We start from the raw sequence: 20599 nt of genomic DNA on the forward strand, positions 1-20599 counted from the left end.
CTATATATCTTGTACAGTAATGATATGCCTTGCATGGCCCTAAAAGATGTGCAGCTAAATTGATTTTGAAAAGTGATTTGCCATGAAATCTGCAGCCATTCAGTAATCATACTTGCTCTGTTACGCTAAACTTATGCGCAGGTTTTCAGAATCAGAATTGTATTTCTAAGGTGCACGTTATAAATTGTGAAGAACACGTTTCACTTTGTACACCTTGTGTCCATTTACAAGCTATGCCTAAGGACTGAGAAAACATGGTAGAAGGCAGCAAAGAATATTTCAGCTTAAGGGTGTAGTTAGACTATGGATAAAGTGCTGTTAAATCTGAATAAAAAAAAAATGCATTTGAGAAACCGCACAAGTTTTTGCTGCAGATTTTTACATATCTTACATGTGAAATCTTTTCCTGATGTGCTATTAACCGTGGCTCAACTGCAACATCTGAATATACAGCACATTTCTGTTCCCTTCACCCACAGCTATATCGCAGCCTTTTCAGTGAATTGTAAAGAATTTTTGTTATCTTTGTGTTTAAATTCTGACATGCATTTTTTCATTTTTTTCCTGCCTTGGTGAAAAGCGCTTGAGAAAAAATATAAAAACACTATACCTAGTGCATGCTGTGTTTTGGGAAAAGAAAAACCACTAAGGCCACGTTCACACATTCAGTATTTGGTCAGTATTTTACCTCAGTATGTGTAAGACCAATACCAGGCGTGGAACAGTCAGAGGAAAAGTATAATAGAACCACGTCACCACTTCTCTATTTATCACCCACTCCTGGTTTTGGCTTACAGATCCTGAGGTAAAATACTGACCAAATACTGAAGTAAAAAAAACTCACCAAACATTCGGTATTTTACCTCTGTATCTGTAAGCCAAAACCAGGAGAGGAACAATCATAGGAAAAGTATAATAGAGACACGTCACCACTTCTGTATTTATCATCCACTCCTGGGTTTGGCTTACAGATACTGATGTATAATACTGACCAAATGCTGAGGTAAAAAAAACTCACCAAACATTCAGTATTTTACCTCAGTATCTGTAAGCCAAAACCAGGAGAGGAACAATCAGAGGAAAAGTATAATAGAAACACGTCACCACTTCTGTATTTATCACTCACTCCTGGGTTTGACTTACAGATACTGATGTATAATACTGACCAAATGCTGAGGTAAAAAAACTCACCAAACACTCAGTATTTTACCTCAGTATCTGTAAGCCAAAACCAGGAGAGGAACAATCAGCGGAAAAGTATAATAGAAACACGTCACCACTTCTGTATTTATCACTCACTCCTGGGTTTGACTTACAGATACTGATGTATAATACTGACCAAATGCTGAGGTAAAAAAAACTCACCAAACACTCAGTATTTTACCTCAGTATCTGTAAGCCAAAACCAGGAGAGGAACAATCAGCGGAAAAGTATAATAGAAACACGTCACCACTTCTGTATTTATCACTCACTCCTGGGTTTGACTTACAGATACTGATGTATAATACTGACCAAATGCTGAGGTAAAAAAAACTCACCAAACACTCAGTATTTTACCTCAGTATCTGTAAGCCAAAACCAGGAGAGGAACAGTCATAGGAAAAGTATAATAGAAACACGTCACACTCACCACTTCTGAATTTATCATCCACTCCTGGGTTTGGCTTACAGATCCTGAGGTAAAATACTGTACTGACCAAATACTGAAGTAAAAAAAACCTCACCAAACACTCAGTATTTTACCCCAGTATGTGTAAGACCAATACCAGGCGTGGAACAGTCAGCGGAAAAGTATAATAGATTCACGTCACCACTTCTCTATTTATCACCCACTCCTGGTTTTGGCTTACAGATCCTGAGGTAAAATACTGACCAAATACTGATAGTGTGTAAGTGGCCTTAGGCTGGGGGTCACATATAGCGTTTTTGCAGAGTTTTTTTTTTGCTGCTCTTTTTTATTGCAGTCAAAACCTGCTCTCTTGGCAGTAAAGAAGCTACTTCCAAAGAACAGGCTTTGCTGCATTTTTGCAAGTTTTTTTATGCATTTGTTAATTATATGTGTCATTTGTCTACAGTACATGCTTAATAAAGATAGGGCTCATACTCACATGCGAGAAACTCGGCCAAGTCTCGCACGTCACTACCCAGCCCTGTCGCCGGCACTCGGATCGGTGCGTCCAACTGTATGTATTTCTGCGCAGTTGAACGCTCCGCTCCCAAGTGCCGGCGGCAGTGCCGGGTAGTGACGTGCGAGACACGGCTGAGTTTCTCGCATGTGAGTATGAGCCCTTAGTTTTAGGCTACCTTCTCACGATGAGCTTTTGTTGCGTTTTTGACGCTGTGGATTTTTGCTTAAAGTTCCAGCACAACGGATGGCATTTATAGAAATCTCAGGTCCACTGTGCTTCTTTTTCAGGCAGTGTAAACTGATCTACGCTGTGTGTGCTTCCAATCCACAGCATGTCAATCTCTCTTGTGGGTACGCTAAGTTGTCTGTGCAGATTTTCCCCATAGACTTGCATTAGGTGCGAAAATCCGCAGGTAAAAAACACAGATTTGTTTTACGTGCACTTAAGTGACAGAAACGCATCAAAAACACATATAAACTTACTTATGTATATCAATAAAGTTTTGCCAAAGCCAAATACTAGGAAGTTTAAAAAACTAAGTAGCTTTATTTAAAGCATGACATAAAATACGCAGCATCAAAAAAGCAATAAAACCGCATGTTAAAAAAACATAAAAAACGCAAGTAGCCGAATTTAAATAACAGTTGCAGAAATTCTGCATCTTAAAAGACTCAACAAAAACTCATAGTGGGAACGTAGCCTAATTAACCAGAAAAGCAGCAAAATCACAAAAAAGCAGCCTTTAAGTTGCACAAAAAAAGATGAAAAAAACACATAGCCAAAAAGCTGTGAGATTTCAGAAATCTCATGCACACGCTTGTTTGGTTTTTTTCCTGACTGAATTTGAGACCTGGAGCATTTCACTTTTTTCTTGCATCATTTCTTCACGCACAAAAAGCAATGAGAAAAAAACGCTAAAAAAACACCATGGTGAATATAACTAACTTTATTAAACATGCACAGTACACAAAGCACACATTTAATCCGCACTCAAAAAAATGCTGCAAAAACCACAGCTGAAAATGCTGAAAAATGTGTGTGAACATAGCCTTCGAGCTAATAAAAAAAATATTGTAGAAGTATTTAAAAAAATGCCAGACAAATGCACTAGTTGTAGTGAGTTCCATTTTTCCCTATTGATTTACAACTTACAACATGTTTTTGTCAATTTGTAAAGAAAAGCTAAAAAAAAGTGAAATAAAAACTTGAAAAAAGGGTCGATTTTCTAAGAAAAAGTGTGCGAGAAATCTATGTAGGGTGGGTCATGAATAAAAGTAACATCTTTTTCTTAATAAAATAAACACTGTGCTTTGTTGAAGGGGTTAATATACGGCCTATTCTCTAATTGTACTAATTGGATACCTGAGATGATGTCTAGGGGTATTTAAGTGTGTGCTCCCTGAGGGGTCTCAGATGAGAGGCAAGGGTCAAGTAATGGTTTTAAACAGTTCTGTCTTGCAGTTCAGTAGGAGCTGGTTCTGTGAACCTTGGAGAATGCCCCGTCCTGGCTCGTCCCGTACATCGGGGGCATACAATGCCAGTGGAGGCCGGCCACATGTGGGGCTCAGTGCAGAAGAGTAAGTGTGCATTAGATGCAAATGGTCAGGATGATGGTTTGTGGCACATGTATTAGTACATGGAATGTGTTTTATAAGGGGATGGATTATGTAGACTGTTCTCATACAGTATAAAATGGAATGTCTCTACTGGAAAATGACTGTATGGGATTAGCTTTCTGCTACTATTTATTCCAACTTCTGGCAATGGAAGTGTCCTAACCTCCTACAAAGTTGCAACCATAAAAAAGCCACAAGTTACAATGTATGATAAATGTGTCCCATAACTTGCAATTTATTGCTAACAAAACTGGGATTTTCAATAGTGTTGTGAATCCTGACCGTGTGGTGCTGTGAGGACTTGCAAGTCTGCAGTCACATAACTACAAGCTCATTATAAATCTGGACAACCTGTTTAACCCCCTTCACCACCTTGTGACTTTTTTTTTGCGTCCTGAGCTGATGTGTTTGACACCATTTTGGGGTAGGCACAACGTATTGATTGCCTGTGGTAGCCAAAAAAAAGTAATTCAGCACTGTGTAGCATCAGGATCTCCTCTGAAAGCCAGTGATTGGCAGGCACAGGGTGTTCTGCACACCCCTGGCTATCATGACAACCAATGGGCGGTTTTGTGACATGCTGGCACCTGGTGTGTTAAATGCTGCTGTCAGACTGACAACGTCATTTTAACATGTCAGGCTCTCGGATACACACGCCAGCTGATCAGATCGCATGACCACAAAATAGCCAGATATAACACAAACTGATTCCTAAATCATGGGACACAACTGCCAATATTACAGACTTTACACGTACTCTGTGGCCTCAGTGGTGCCCTATACATGCCTTTAGTGCAGCCCATTGAATGAACTGGACTCCTCTCACTCTTGGATCACAAGACCCTCTATCGTTCACTCTAGGGCTACATTAGCGCCGATATCTTCAGTCTGTTGCCCGTGTGCGCAGTGGTATGACCACTGCCAGGCAATGTGCTAATGCATATGGGTAACTTTCTGCACAAACCTATGGTATGTTGTTAAAAATAAACGCGTGTGTGTGTGAATCTGCAGACTCAAATGTCTGGGAACTGATTGGTTCATGTGAGTGTAGCTGGAGGGTAAGCTCACATGAAATTGATGCATAGAAAACTTTTTTTTTTTAAATTCTCAAATTTGTCCCTTGTGGACGCACCCTAACTGACACTAGAAGAAAGCACGTCAAGCATGTTTCCTATACAGCGATGGCATTCTAGATGTTAAAATACATTAATCCATTTACAATAAGTCCCAATGACGAGTTCAGGGGGGGGGGGGGGGAATGCAGCATTTTGTGGATTCATAAATTAAAGCGGAAAAACGGTCAAAAGCTACATAAAATATATATCAAACTTTATTAAGGTGCAAAAGACACATGGGGAATTTCCTCGCTGCTTTGAGGGGGTGGCGAGTCTTGTTTCTGGGTGTAATGAGAATGTTATCCTCCCCTTATTCCATTCTATTGTACTATTGAGTCCTGTTTCCCCATGTCTTTCTTGCACCTTAATAAAGTTTGATATACTGTGTATTTCATGCAGCGTTGGACTTTCTCTTTAATTTATGCCTTTTGAGTTGTTCCTACAACTAATTTTGGGGTTCTTTGTGTATTTACACGCTATGATTGAAGATGTCTGCTCGGAGATTCTGTATTATCTTGTAGATCCAGCAAAGTGGATTGGATTTATAGAAAACTTTGCACTCTTTTTTTTTTTTTTTTTTTCTTTAGTTTATATAATAGCTGCAAGGAAACCAGACTTCTAAATCTGAATGTGTCTGTAAGATGCAGACATTGCCAGTGGGATTCTGTAGTTATTTCAATGTATAGGGGGGGGAAAAAAGTTTGAAAACCCAATTTTCTGTGAGCCACTAATGTGTAACCACCATTTTGCAATGTTTAGGGATTAACCAAATATTGAGAAAACAGACCCAAATTGGATCATGTTTTATGCATGAGCTGCAGCCTGGATTTAATGTATGAGCTATAAAAATGTAGGGCAAACACCACCACATCTGAGTCCCAGATCTTCATGGACTAGTTTGGAAAATTCTGGATGTGTAAGTTAGAACTTGCATGGATTGTTGAAAACGTAATGCAATTAATACGTTTTGTGAGTCTGAGTAACTCTTGGTTCTGGCATGTATCTCTAGCCATCAGCCGTATGTATCTGTATTTCTGTGGGACGGAGTGCTTTCTGAAACGTTTAACCCAATAGGTCCCTAATTCTAAATTTATAAACTGTACCTCTGACATATTCTTCCCATTATATTTTCTAGGACTACTGGAATTGCAATTCTTGCTATTATAGCTGCCCTTGTCTTGATCATTGGATGCTGGTACTTCAAAAGGCGAAATGGCTATAAAATACTCAAGGTAAGAATTGTACTATGACCTAAGTTATAAATAAATCTTTTACCATGTATAATATACATGCACAACTTTTTTTTTGGGGGGGGGGGGGGGGGAACTGCCCAACAACAGAGTACAAATGGAGTTGGTGATTCTAAGAAGTTCTGTACTTTATGTAGTCTGTTTTTGTGATTGGCCGTTTCACACATCGGTAATCATAATGGCCCAGATCCATAGTCTTTCAGTTATACTCTGTGCCAGTCCTAATTTTGTCTTGCAAATAGTGATGCATGATTGAGACCTGGAACTGATGCTTCATTACAGCTTACTGGAAGGAGGCAAAGACCCCTATGGGGTGGAGATGCATTTCTTAATTGGAGGGTAGGGAGAGGATTGGCAACCAGAATTAATCCCTTATACAGAAAGAGGGTTACAGAAAGAGGGTAGCCAGAAACAGAGGGGAGGCAGAGGGTGTATCTGCCTCATGCTTAGGGGCCCACCCAGAGCTACTCTTTATCAGCGTGTATTAGTGCACCAATCCAGTTAATCTGTGACAAGGACACAATCTCTCTGGAGGTTTGACTGACCCAAGTCTTGGTATGGCCATCTGACCCCAGACTGAAACTAAGGACAGAGCCACACAAGCTTATAACACTGACTGCTATGTGATAAAGCTCACATAGCACTCGGCCCAGGGTTGTACTATGGGGCAGCTCAGACCTGCAATTGCTCTCATGCAGAACTGGTATGAGGAAATAATAGCAGCATGCTGCAGTTGTCAGCAAGACTCGGCTCACTCACCCCCATACAAGTCATTGGGAGCAAGCGGAACATTGTACTGCATTTGGATGTCATCCTAGTGCACTCAATGTATGCAAAAACATACAAAAGACAAAATGAAAAAACCCTGCTATAATTAAATAAGTAAAAAGCAAAAGTGCATTTAAATCATACAGAGTTCTTAGTAATACTGTATTTGATCAAACATAGCATATAAGCCGTCCCACCATCAACAAGGTGACTCTGTGGTCGGGGCGGTCCTACACTGTCTAATATTAACAACCTTATGTGTCAAAGTTGACGTCCGTGTGAATAAGGGCAGACAAGGACCGGGTCCCAACCACTAGGACACCAGTCAGGGGAAGCCTTTATTCACACAGATGTCAACTTTGACACATGATAAGGTTATTAATACTAGACAGTGTAGGACCACCCCCGACCACAGAGTAATTTTAGTCAGGGCTGTCTCAGTGGAGGGGGGGGGGGGGGGGGTGGGAAACCAGACTGTAGATTGTCAAAGAGCAAGTTAGTTGATAGGTGGGAGGAAAGTTCAGCATGGACATGCTGTTCCAGGAGTCTGGAAGCAATGATATTGGGCGATAGCTGGACATAGCGGTTGGGTCGAGGGTTGGCTTTTTAAGGCTAGGCGTGATTGTGGCATGCTTGAAAGCAGAAGGGAAGGTACTAGACATTAGTGATAGGTTGAAGAGGTGGGTTAGGGATGGGATAATAGTGGTGGTGAGGGTTAAATTTCTGTAAAACTTCCTTTTGCCTTTGATCTAGAGGTAGTGGGTGCTTCTTTAATGGAAACAATCCATGTAATAAACTCAGGCCTCTATCTGTAATGGTAGTGGCAATAAATTTCCTTTTATTTTGGCCACTTCTCTGCACCCCCTGTAGCTCAACTACGCCCTTCATAGATCTCAACACTCAATGTCTGGTTGCCTAGTGTCTTCATTACACTGGTGAAATTTTTGCTGTGGAGACTAGCGAGAAATCCCATCCATTATGCTGTAACAGCTGGCAGAGACAAACCTGCAGCAGTTCCTGACCATGGGCACACATGCCTTAGGGTCCAGTTTCACATAGTGACGCACCAGCGATCCCAACAACAATGCAAGCTTGTAGGGGTCGCTAGTAAGCTGCCAAACAGGCAGATCTCTTCAACAATGCACCTGTGGTGCCCCTGAGGCTGTCGCCACAGAGGTTCTGCACCTCCTCCTGGGGTGTGGTGCCCCACCATCCAGGTAAGTTGGAGGCTCCTGAGCACGCTCCAACACCTGCATCCCACACAACAGAGTAGTTCAGCAAAGCCACATTGCGGCTCTCTGCTTGGTGTAGCCGAGCACCTTTGGTGGCTCCCTGCTTGGAACACGAAACGTGCTGGGAGGCGGGTGGAGTTAGAATACCTCAAAGAGCGGGAGCATTTAGGATGAGTAGTTAGTCAGGTCAGTCAGAGTCACTCAGAGGAGTGAGGAAAGAAGATCCCTGAGAGGGAAGGAGGTGCTGCAGCAGATCTCAGTGACCTGGGTCTGCTGTCACGGGAAAGGAAAGAAGAAAGACATTGAACTGAAACCTGATCTTCCATAAGAAGAAAAGACTAGTACGGAATGTAGGAGTAAAAGGGAACAGAGGACATGGGTTAGAGGAAGAACCCTGCCTAGAAGTTCTAAGTGCAAGGCCAGGGCTCAGTCCCTGAGGTTATGGACACTAATGGTTCTACAGCAGACACCAGTGGAATAGTGAGCTGTAAATGCACTACTCCCATCTAAGACTTGGGGGCACAACAGCAACATTGATAGTGAGCCAGACTCAGGAGTAAGGAGTCCCCCCGAAGCAGGCTACAGCTGTCTGCCGTACAAGTAGAGTTCATAAGAACATCTGTAAGGAGGCACTCCAGTGTAAATCAGTACTAGGAGTAATTCACACTTAAAGGTGCTATAAGAGGAGATGTTCAGAAAGGCACATGTTGGAAGGGAGCATTCCATCTGGCCTGGAGGTTGACTGAGTCCCTGACCCGGAGGACACGGCACAGTCAGGCACCTGTGTGTACTACAGACTGTGAGTAAAGCTTTGGAACTACAAGCCCTGGTGTCCTCCATTCATTCTTGTGCCAATGCACCCAGCACCGCTACATCTGGGTACCAGCTCCTACACCGCCTGCGCCTCTCCTCTTGTGCTACATCTACACTGCCCTGGGGCTACAGCTCCACCTGCGGGGAGCTTCACCATCTTGGCTGCAACACACCATCAGTCCCAGAGGATCTGCATGCAGCGTCAGCCTAACATCCCACTTGCCAAACACCACACGTGGCGTCACGAACTATTCCATTAACTACATTCCACCATTCAATCTCCCTTTTGTACATTGGGCGCCCAGGGCCATGGACCGGGTCACAGCTGCTGTGACACAACCCGCCGACACCGGCCCCGTACAGAGTACCCCACAGCCCTGGGAGGGCGACCCACACCAGCGATCCCGACAACAATAAGACCTGGTAAGGATCACTGGTGCATTGTCACACATCAGCTATTCTGAACGATTCCAGCCGGAGTTCTGCGTCACGAACAAGGTCGCTCGTCGGTGTCAAACACAGCAATGCAAGCTGGCCAGCGAGACAGTCTATGGAAAAACGATGGCCCAGGACATTCGAGCGCAATCAGCGATATCCAGCAGAGGGGGGCGGCCGCTGCTATGTGTCACATGTAGCAAGATCGCTGTTGTGTCACAATCGGTGACGCATCAGCGATCTCGCTATGTGAGATGGGGCCTTTAGGCTTGGGGTATTGTGTGATGTGCTGTTTGCATTTCTCCACTAGTCTCAGAAAATGCATGAGGCAGAGCATGTGTACCTCTACTTCATTCAGGACTGAGGTGTGGAGGGTCCCAGAGGCTGCACCTCCTGCAGTCAACAAACTAACCTTTAATATTAGTTGGGTGGATAATCCTTTCTCTCGCAGATGTACACTGAGAAAATTGAGTACAGCTAACTTGGTGTCAGTGTGTTCTTTCTAAACTTGTTTGTAAAATATATATAACTTTTTTTTCTTTGTTAGACCCGCCACTTTAATCCAGCTGCAATCAGATCTATGATGGGTGCATCCCGAGAAACTGGAGAATGTAAAGTGCCTTTACAGGATTACAACACTCTGAACAATGTGGTAATTTTTTTTCTTTTTTAGCTTCTATAGGTTTTTTTTTTTTTTTTTTTTTACAAAACTTCTGCAGTAGGTAGACTTCATGTCTCTTGCATAATGTCGCATATACACTTTCTGAGCATATCCTAGGAATCCAAATTCTAAAAGGGAGGGGAAGGATTAGTTAAAAAAACCTTATTTAACCCCTTCATGACCTTTGAATATTGTGTTTTGACTGCACTAAGCAGTCTTAGGCTAGTTTCACACTTGCGTTTTTTTGCAGCACGTTTTTCCCGCAAAAAACGCATACATAAGCATACAACTGCTGCGTTTTTTTCAAGCATTTTTATGAGCATGCATGAAAAAAACGCAGCGTTTTTATGCATTTGTATGCGTTTTTACCGCGTTTGCGCTTTTTTCCAACATTTTTAGGTGGCCCCTCACACTACCCAAACCCTGACCCTAACCCTAACCCTTAACCAAATCATACTTGACTCTGACCCTGACCCTAACCCTTAACAAAACCATACTTGACCCTGACCCTGACCCTAACCCTTAACCAAACCATACTTAACCCTAATCCTGACCCTGACCCTAACCCTGACCCTAACCCTTAACAAAACCATACTAACCCTAATCCTGACCCTAATCCTTAACAAAACCATACTTGACCCTGACCCTGACCCTAACCCTGACCCTAACCCTTAACAAAACCATACTAACCCTAACCCTTAACAAAACCATACTTAACCATGACCCTAATCCTTAACAAAACCATACTTAACCCTGACCCTAACCCTAACCCTTAACAAAACCATACTTAACCCTAATCCTGACCCTAACCATGACCCTAATCCTTAACAAAACCATACTTAACCCTAACCCTGACCCAAACCCCAACCCAAACCCCTAAATTCCATGGTTTAAAAAAAAAACGCATATGCAAAAAAACGCATACATGAGCATGCCAGTGCGCACATATGCGCATCCATAGGCTATAATGGCCATTTTTAGCGCAAAACGTGCGCATGCGCTTTTTTTGCAGGGCCAAAAAATGCAACATGCTGCGTCTGGAAAATCCCAACGCACACCCCAAAAAAATGCAGCGCATGAAAATCGCATACATGCGCTTACCAGCGCGCAGGTATGCGCACCCATGTTAAATATAGGGGGAAAAACGCATGCGCAGGTGTGCATTTTTTCCAGCGCTAAAAAACGCAAATGTGAAACCAGCCTAACTCATATCGACCATGTACCTTTCTTTTGTATTTCTGTAATTTCTCTTTCAAAATGAAAAAAGAAAATCCAGTCCTGTTGAGCCAGTATCCCTATTTTTTTTTTTTTTTTTTTTTTTTTTTCCCCCCTAATCCTTGATGTGAGACTGGGGCAAGGCTGGTGTCTGAGCTCCAGGTGGGTGAGCTGGAATAAAAACTTCATATTTACAGCCCTGCTTTTTTTTTTTTTTTTCTCCTCTTCCCATGCATGATAAATTTAATCAGCCACTATGTGCCTTAACAGCCACAGATGGCACAGTTAATCCCACTGTTGCATGGACAGCAGCACTTTCCATGAATCAGTGCCCCATCATGTGATCACAGTAGACCAATGGATTTCATGACAGCCATGAGTCTGCTAAAGACTGCTATAACTGTCATTACAATCCTCCTGTGAACACTGGCCTGTGGCAAACATGAGCTCAAATCACCCCCTTTTTGCTCCATTAAAGAGAACCATTTAAGATGCTGTGGCTGGGGCATGCCCAGATGACATGTGGGCAATAGCCAAGCTCCTTCATTTAAGCGACAGCAAGAGCATGGATCGTCCCTTCCTTAATCATTGTCCCCTGTAGGATTATGGAGGTAACCGAGCAACAGCCTCTTGAAAAACCCTAGAAGCAGGCAGAATAGCAGTTGATGTGTTCCACTCTAAGGCCAGTACAATTTGGTCAACTCAGACTGGCAAGTGATCTTGGTGATGTAGCTTAAACTTTTTTTCTCTTAGCATTTATTGCCAGTGAAATAAGTGCATAGCAAAGTCTAAACACAAGGAGTATGCATTTTGCAGAGATCTACTGCCTGACTCTGACCTAAAGACTTTGCCAGGCTAGTACAGAGCAGACAGTGGCAGAGGAGATCCTAAGTTTGCCACTGGTCTCAGGGCAAATGTTAGCAGGTCCCTTAAATCCCCTTCCAAGAAAGTTTCATGGGGGGGGGGGGGGGGGGGGAGGGGGGGAGAAGCATAAGAGGGCTAGGCAGCGGTCCCAGGGACGTGTCTAGCATTTCAAATGCCAACTCCTCAATCTGTCAGTAAAAAGGGCTGTCTCCCTATAGAAGAGATGGGCAAGCTCATGAAGGCAGCTAAGACCACAATGGGGTTAGTGAAATCTACACCTCCAAAATTGGTTTAGGACATTGTTTGGAGGCTTGGCCTAAAAAAAGCATAAGTCAGTTCCTGTGAGAAAATCCATGCCCTTATCCAGAGGGAACGGAGAAGGGACAAAGGCTCCCCTCCACTGTAACTTAAAGAGAACCTGTCAGCTGCTAAGATTTGGCCACTGCCTTTCAGGGCTTGTCTACAGCATTCTATAATGCTGTAGGTAAGCCCCCTGTTGTGAGCTCATTTTCTTTCACTTTTGATGTCTGATGAACTCCCTCTGCTGGTAAAAGGAGGTGGTGAAACTGATTTGGATGGGAGAGACCTGGCACCTGAACAGGTGGATTGCAATTGGACATCTGGAATCTGAGTGGATATAAGGCAGCTGATGCCCTGTAGGGTTCCTGGTGATTTCTCCTGCTCTGAGGTCTGGCCTCCAGTCCAGTTCCTGCCTTCTAAAGCTAAGTTTTGCTCTGCTATTGTTCCATGAGATTTTGTCTGATTTTTACATATATATATATATATATATATATATATATATATATATATATATATATATATAATTTTTTTTTTTTTTGCAGCAAGCCCTGGCTGGGGCTATGCTGAATTTCCATTTTTGTCCCTGATCGGTTTAATCTCTTTTGCTCTGTCCTCAGAATATATCGGAGTGCTGATATAGGGATTTTGAAGTCTAGCGACTTCAGGACCATTATTCCTATCAGACGTGTTGGGACATTTTTGGTAGGGTTTTTGCAGATTGCAGCCAGCATCTTTTCTGTCCTATCTAGTTAGTTGGGCCCCATCGTTTGCTCTGCCTGTCTTTGTCTGTGTTTTCATCTTTTCACTGACAATACATGTTGGGGGCTGTCTATTGCTTTGGGGTCTGCTCTGGGGCAGTTTAGATTTCCCCTTTTCTTTAGGCTTATTTAGCTCTCCGACTGACGAGGCGTCTAGGACCACCGTAGGCATGCTCCACGGCTACTGTTAGCTGTTGTGAATAGGATCAGGGGTCTGCAATCCGCTAACTACCAACCTCTCGGGTTTTCTGGACTTAGCTTGCATCTTTGTTATTTTTTCCTCCTCCGGTGACTCATTCATAACAGCCCCCCAATTCAACCTGCAAGATAAAGTTATTATACTCACCCGGGGGGGGGTCTGGTCTGATGGGAGCAGCCAGACCCACATCTTGCAACACCACCCTCCTGCTTGCTTCATAGTTTTCCAGCATTGCGCTCCTGAAGTGATGGCTGGGAGACCACAGTACACAAGATGAGGTGCAAACAACAAAGGGTTAACTTATTTACAGGCAAGGAATGGAGTGTTTAGGAAAATGCAGAAACAGGGGTATGCTATGGAAAGAGACAATTTACAAGGATAATATTATTTAGCTGGGCCGTCAAACAGCACAGAGCACCAACTAACAGCTCAGTGTATTTTTCCAACTGGCAAGAACACAGTAATGTATGATGCTACACTAACTATAACCCATCTGGCCTTTTATAACCAGGCCACATGGCTGCCATGCTCCTATCCATTGCAGCCTATCCTAAGCCCTAGCATGTGCACAGAAGAGGTTAACACTCTCACAGTAGCGTTGGTATCTCAGTCCATTCCCAGGGGCCCCTGCAGCTTTGCAAGATGGTGTGCACTTCTTCCTGGAAGCTCTGTGGAACATGGTCTCTTCTTTGTGTGCAGGTCCAGTGATGCTCCTAGAAACAGATTCCCTCCTCTGGATTCCTTTCTTGTCTTGTCTTTGTGGCTCCTCACAGCAACACAGGAAAGCCACCTTGTTAATCCCAGAATAGCTTACAAAGTCAGTCTCAGACTAAACGTTCTTTTCATCACAGATCAAGGCAGGCACGTCTGCTTCCTGCAGAAATCTCAGCTCTCAATTCACACACAGAAAAGCTGCCCCTCTCCAGTGCTGGCAGAAGAAACCACAGTCTTTACTGCAGGGGAGAGAGAATGTCCCATTGGGGTGCTGTCTCTTAAAGTGGCAGCTTGTCTCTATGGTCCATAGCAATGCCACCACCTTACACTCCAGCGCAGATGTACTTCTCTGCCCTGTTGAGGACAGAGCAAAGTACTGCAGGTCACAGGTGCCAGGAAGGGTCAGACTCGGCACCTTTGCAATGCAGTACTTTGCTCTGTCCTCAACAGGGCAGAGAAGTACACCTGCACAGGAGGGCAATGCTAGAGAGCTATGAATTAAGCAGGAGGGTGCTGTTGCAAGAAGATGTGATGTGCTGGTGTAAGAAGATGAGACAGTTGATAGTTCCAGCCTTGAAGGGCACTAGAAACCATCGGGATTGTTGCAGGGGAAGGCTTCTTCTGGGAGAGAAGGACCTTCATGCTAGACAGCAGGGGGTGTGGTGAATATGAGGACTGAGCTTGGGAATGGGTCAGACTTGGCAGGAAAGTGACAGGAGAAGGTTGACTCCCTCTCTGCTGCTCTGGCTGAGAACTCCACACCACCAATCCCTCAGCATGCTGACTAAAAGATTGACTTTGATGCTATTAAGTTATCATCTGACACTGGGCTTTTGGACTGCCCTGCCCTGTCTGTGGTAAAAGATAAGCTGCCTAGAGACTACTCCAAAGAACTGCCTGCTTTTGCGGTCTGAGCGTACCCACAGCTCGTGTTCAGTGCCACTTCTGAGGAACTCTCATCATGGACTGTTTCCACATTCCAGTGCACCCAAGCAAAGCAAGACTGGATCCATCAGCATTGTCAGTGCTTCTTGTTCCTCTGTAGCAGAGCCAGAGACTTTGTCCATGATTTGTGATGCCATCAGAAGATTTTCCAGCCTTTCCCCTGCAAGAACTGCAAGTGATAAGTTACCTTGCTTTTGTATACCTTATTCTCGAGCATGGTTTGTGCCATTCCCATCGCTCCCGTACTAATCTTGACTCGCTGTGTAGTATTACTTGTTAGTTGCCTGAGTAAATCCTGTTAATCCCTTCTGTCTCCGTCCCTTCACTGCATCCAACAAACCTCTTTACACTGAACCTGTGACACCCATCGCACCAGACTGTGTCCGTCCGTCCCCCCCCTCCCCCCACTGGGTGAGTGTAATAATCGCGGGCTTACCCCAGAATGCTGTAGATAAGCCCTGAAAGGCAGTGGCCAAAGCAGGAGGCAATATCCCTTTGAGCCTTTGTCAATATAGGACAAAGCCACAAAGCTGTCTGCAGCAAAGGCTTCTAGACTAACCTCACTCCCCTTTGAGGATATGGGAAACTTGGGCAACACCCCCCCCACCTGGCAGACACCTTCCTTAGCGATAAATGGGAGATGTCAGCTGGAGCCCTAATGCCAGCAGTGGCTGCTACATGGACAGGCAGGTCATTAATGATCTGGTTAGATCATCTGGAAAACAAGTTAAAGGACAAGCATCAAGAGACAATATATTGACCAATGTCCCACTTGTGCAAGAGGTTGCAGCTTTTCTTTTGGGCACTCCTGCTAATTCAACTCATTTAGCGGCAAGATCAGCAGCTGATATCCAGTCTAGAACAAAGCTGTCATTCCATGGGGGAGATGCCTGCTTTGGAGAGGGGTGATGACTCTATAAAGGTTTCAAGAGATCCTTCTGGAAAAGATTCACCTGAAAGAAGCCCCCCTGAGATCAAGACAAATGTGAAGACTGGAGAAGGAAAGGTAGAAGCTTCATGTTCAGAGCCTCCTCTAAGGACTCCAAAAAGCCAGGCCAATTACTTCCAGCCTGGGTGGGGGAGGTTTTCAAAATATATATAATATAATTTATTTTTTTTTTATTTTTTTTTTCCCCCCTGCCAGGGGGAAAAATCAGGAAGCAGTTGGATTCTTGGCCTGATAAAAGCCAGTCTAAATGAAGTTCTACTCAATCACACAAGGAAGGTTTGTGGTGATTTTCTCTAGTTCTTGTCAGCAGAGCAACAGGGCCTAGAGGCTGAAGTCTCAGATTTGGTACAGAAGGCTGTCCTATTAGAATGGGGGTCCCCAACCTGTAGCTTGGGAGCCACATGTGGCTCAGTCCTATGACTTGTGGCTGTCTGCCAGCTTAGTGCATTAGCTCCAGGTCTAGTAAACAGGTATAAGGAGCACATCTCAAAATGGTGAATTGTGTGAGTAGCCCTGCACAGAAGAGCAAATCTGGATGCACATATATTGGTCTTAGGGGGGTTTAGAGAAGGTAACTCTGGAGACAGGATACTACCTGTCAGAGGAGGTGCCTGAAGCTGGATGGGAGAATGCTGAATGGGGGTTTTGTGGGGACCTCTGGATCTAGGTATACTGCTTTGGAGTGACTTCTGTGGAAAAGCCTTGGTTATCATTATATCTAGGTCAGAAAGGTTGGAGATCCACTGTATTAGAAGTTTCCGCATCAGAGAGAAGGGGGATTTATTCCCTTCTTTCTAATGAAGAAACCAATTGCTGCTTTAGGGCAATACACTTGAAGGGCCTTAAATTCCTGGGAACCCTTCCATTCAAAATTGAATCTGAGAAATTGTCAATAGTTAATCTTCCTAGATTGCTTCATGGCAATCTCACTTCATGGTGGTTTTAGATCTGAAGGAGGCTTACTACAATATGCCTAAACCTGTAGAACACCAGCAGGACTTCAGAATTGTGGTAGCAATTTGGAGGGGGGTAGTTGATCACCTCCAGTTTACAGGTTTCTCTGTTACTCCTCATGTCTTCACCAAGGTGTTTGCAGAAATGATGGCCCATCTCTGGATGAATGTTTTGATTGTCCCTTTTTTGGATAATTTTTCTGGTGGCGGGCAACTTGGCCCAGCACGGTTATAGTAAGCTGGAGGGGGTGATGTCCACCTTAGAATGTTTAGGATGGCTATTGAACCTTAAAGTAAAAAAAAATAGAGCTCCTAAACACAGGAATCTTTGGGGCTTGTGCTGGCATGTAGTCTTCCAGGTAACAAAATAGAAAAGGTCTAAGGCTAGGTGTTAAGGGCCCTGGAATTTCCCACCATGTCCCTTCTAGGTTCTAGAACTGTGTATTCCAGTGGTTCCAGGTTGATTCTAGAGCCTTGTAGTGATGTGTATTAAGAAATTGCTTCCTTTAAAGGTCACCTGGAAGGAAGGTTGACTATTCCCTGCCAATGTCAATGCAGTCCTTCCTTTGGTTTTGATGTCACTATTCCATCTAGGGGTGGGTGTCCCTGGGTGACTAAAATCACATAGGTGGTCACCACAGATGTGAGTCCCAGGGGTTGGGCATGGGTATTCTCATCTAGAAGACGTGGCAATACAAGGGATGAGGTCCCCCCCCTCCATCTGGACATGCATAGACTTCTGTGCCACCAGGCTGACCATGAAGGTAGAAAGCTTCTGTTCTCTAAACCCCAGAGGGTCTTCGGGGGGGGGGGGGTTGTCTTAATTGTTCCTTCTTTGGCTCACAATACCATAGTTCTCATGTTTAAGGACCATGTCCATCACCGACATTTGGGTGTCCAGGAGGTTCTGAATCTCCTCTCGGGGGGGGGGGGGGGGGAATCCACCATCAGCCAACCTTCAATTGTCAGCAAGGAATTTTGAGGGTGCCGTTAAGATGGGGAGAGCAACCCCTTTCCTTTGTCTTCATCCTACTTCAGAGTAGGAAGGTGTCAACAAGTATCTGTTTGACCCCAGAGGATAGAATATGGAGGTTGGGGCTCCAGAAGGGGGTGTGGTTTTTTTATGGTGTCTGCAGAAAGGTCTCAAACTACCAGCACCTCAAAGCCCAGGTGTTAACTCTGCAGGCCCTGTATAGCTGTGATCTGGTGTGAAATTATTGGGTATATAAATCCAGGGCCAACCAAGAAAGTGGTGCCATGGGACTTAACTCATGAGTGCCAAGACCAGATTTATCATTGAGCCCATTAATTCAGCATCTGTTAAAGCTATTTCTCTTAAGACAGTCCTTCTTACCCTTAACGTCTGCCCTATAGTTCAGTGATATTCAGGCCCTTTCAATAGTTCCACCTTTTACTCAGTTTCTGGAAGACAGGGTAATTTTGAAGCCTGATCCATCCTACCTGAAATGGCATTACAGGAGGGTACCCCCCTTCTAGCCCAAAAAAAAAAATCAGAAGGAACATCTTCATGTGTTAGAGGTCTACTGAAAGACCGGTCACTGACTCCTTTGAAGGATAGTAATTCTTTCTGGGTCCCTGGAAGGACACTAGGACATCAAAAAGCACAATAGCTAGGTGGATTAGGGAGGTCATTTCTTTAACTTATTCGGTTAGTAACAAAGTGGTTCCAGAAAGTCTGAAGGATCACTCTACAAGGGCCGTGACAACTTCCTGGGTGGAGAGATCTGACTTCTCAATCGAGCAGATCCAGTAAGGCAGCAACCTGGTCGTCTTCCTCTTTCTACAAGCATTATAGACTGGATATGGGTTCCCCCTTTCAATTTCACCTCTGGGAGAAGGGTGCTCTTGGCTGTAGTCCCTTTGAATTTTCTCATTCTCTCATGGGTGACCAATAGTCTTAGTTACTTACAGTAATGGGATTTTTCAAACCCATGACTGCACCCTCATATTCCCTCCTGTCACACGTGGGTGAGAACTTCTTCTTTTACTAGTAGGATTCCTGTGTCTCGTGATGTTATCATGGGTTCCAAAGAGTCCCGTTACCAGTAAGTAGGGAGAGATATGGGTGCAAAAATAACAGGTCATGAAGGGGTTAAAATGTCAAAGCAAAAAGCCTGATGCATCAATACTGACCTTTTTCAGTGAAGCCAGATTGACATACACCTGTGCCTTGCCACAAGTTGTACTCAAAGTCCTTGCTGGAGTAAAATTTGGTGGCATAGTGAACCACTGCACATCATGAATTCAACCAGTGGTGGTCACCCCAGCTCCACTTGCTTTGTCAGAGTATGCATGCCATTTTAAGTGAGGTTTTGTGTAACTGGAGACTGCAATATGCTTTTTACACCTGAATACTGGCATAAAAGCTGTCTTCCAGGGCTTAAAATGCTTTCACCTTGAGTGGTCATTTCTGTTCAACCATTGACTCTCTTGAGCATTCTAAACCTAATTTGGCTTTTTTTTTTTTTTTCCACGGTAGGTACCTGGCGCACCCCCTGCATATGAGAAGATTGCTGGAGAGACTCGGCCACCACCTTACACTCCATGAATTGAGCACAGGCAAAAATTCTCATCTGATCTGTGGCCACCTAAGTCATATATGTATCTCTAAAATCTGTGCATAAACAATGTTAAAATGTAATACACTTGAATATAATTATAGCTCTTGGTGTATTGCTGACAGGTACAATTTGGTGTGAGGGTCTTAAAATTCTAGGCGAGAATGTCTTTGTCAAATAAATAACTAAATATGGTGGAGAAACACTTGCATTTTTGTTGTCAATCATTGTATAACCTCTATGGCGTAGGTCGAAGTATTGAGCCTTGATGGCAGAGTTGGGAAGACCAAAGGTTTCATAATGACTAGTGGTCAAGCACTAAAATGCCTGGTGCTCAAATTGAGCAGGAAGGATGAGCTGGGCTCTAAGGGCATGTTCCCACATTCGATACTAGGCAGCACTTTGGATGCAGCACATGTCCGCTCTGTCCAAAGCGCTGTCGGCTTTTGAATGCAGGTGACACTGCATCTGTTCATTGAACATGCAGAATCTCCACATCCCATTACATAGTATGGGTGACTATCCTGCAGAGACTGAGTATCTCCACAAGATAGACATGCTGCAGTCTAAAGACGTGCCGCATGTGCATCTGCAGGCATGCCTCTGGCTTCACTGCGTATAGTGGAGATGGGATTTTGTGCAATCTCATCCACTATGCTGTAACCTCTGGACTCTGAGGATGTACACAGGGTCCAACTCACGGGGTATATTCCCAGTCAGTAAACGCTAAGTATAATGGAAGACTTTAAGCATTTTTCCCAGAAGACCCTAACAGAAGGGCTGAGGGATTTAGGGTAGGAAAACTGACTGCTGAAATAGAATGGGAAGACTTCTGGATGAACCATGTCAGTGTTGCTTCACTTATGGACTGACAAACCAAAGAGAAAATGGATTTTGGAGGGAAAAGGTTTAAATTCACCTCCCCCCCCCCCCCCCCCCCCCCCCCCAAATTTGTATATAAAGCAAAATGGGAAGGGGAGGAGAGTCTCCTCAACCCCTTAATAGCTGGGCCATCTCTAACTGCATTTCCCTGTTGCCTATGACTACAGTCCATTAGTAGTGGGAGAAAAATAAAACGAAAACCATCAATAAACAAACGCTGA

At 44.0% G+C, this 20599-nt stretch overlaps 1 protein-coding gene across 1 annotated transcript; it reads left to right on the forward strand.

The window, feature by feature from the left end:
* Positions 1 to 3529: 3529 nt before the first annotated feature.
* On the forward strand, positions 3530 to 19701 carry MLANA (melan-A). Its single transcript, XM_073542649.1, has 4 exons — positions 3530 to 3707; positions 5997 to 6093; positions 9907 to 10011; positions 19418 to 19701. The coding sequence occupies exons 1-4, from the start codon at positions 3544 to 3546 to the stop codon at positions 19484 to 19486; spliced, it is 435 nt and encodes a 144-aa protein (XP_073398750.1). The 5' UTR covers positions 3530 to 3543; the 3' UTR covers positions 19487 to 19701.
* Positions 19702 to 20599: the final 898 nt, after the last annotated feature.

The sequence above is a fragment of the Dendrobates tinctorius genome, unplaced genomic scaffold (assembly GCF_039654945.1).
Source record: "Dendrobates tinctorius isolate UK_male_01 unplaced genomic scaffold, ASM3965494v1 ptg000128l, whole genome shotgun sequence".
NCBI classification, from domain to species: Eukaryota; Metazoa; Chordata; class Amphibia; order Anura; family Dendrobatidae; genus Dendrobates; species Dendrobates tinctorius.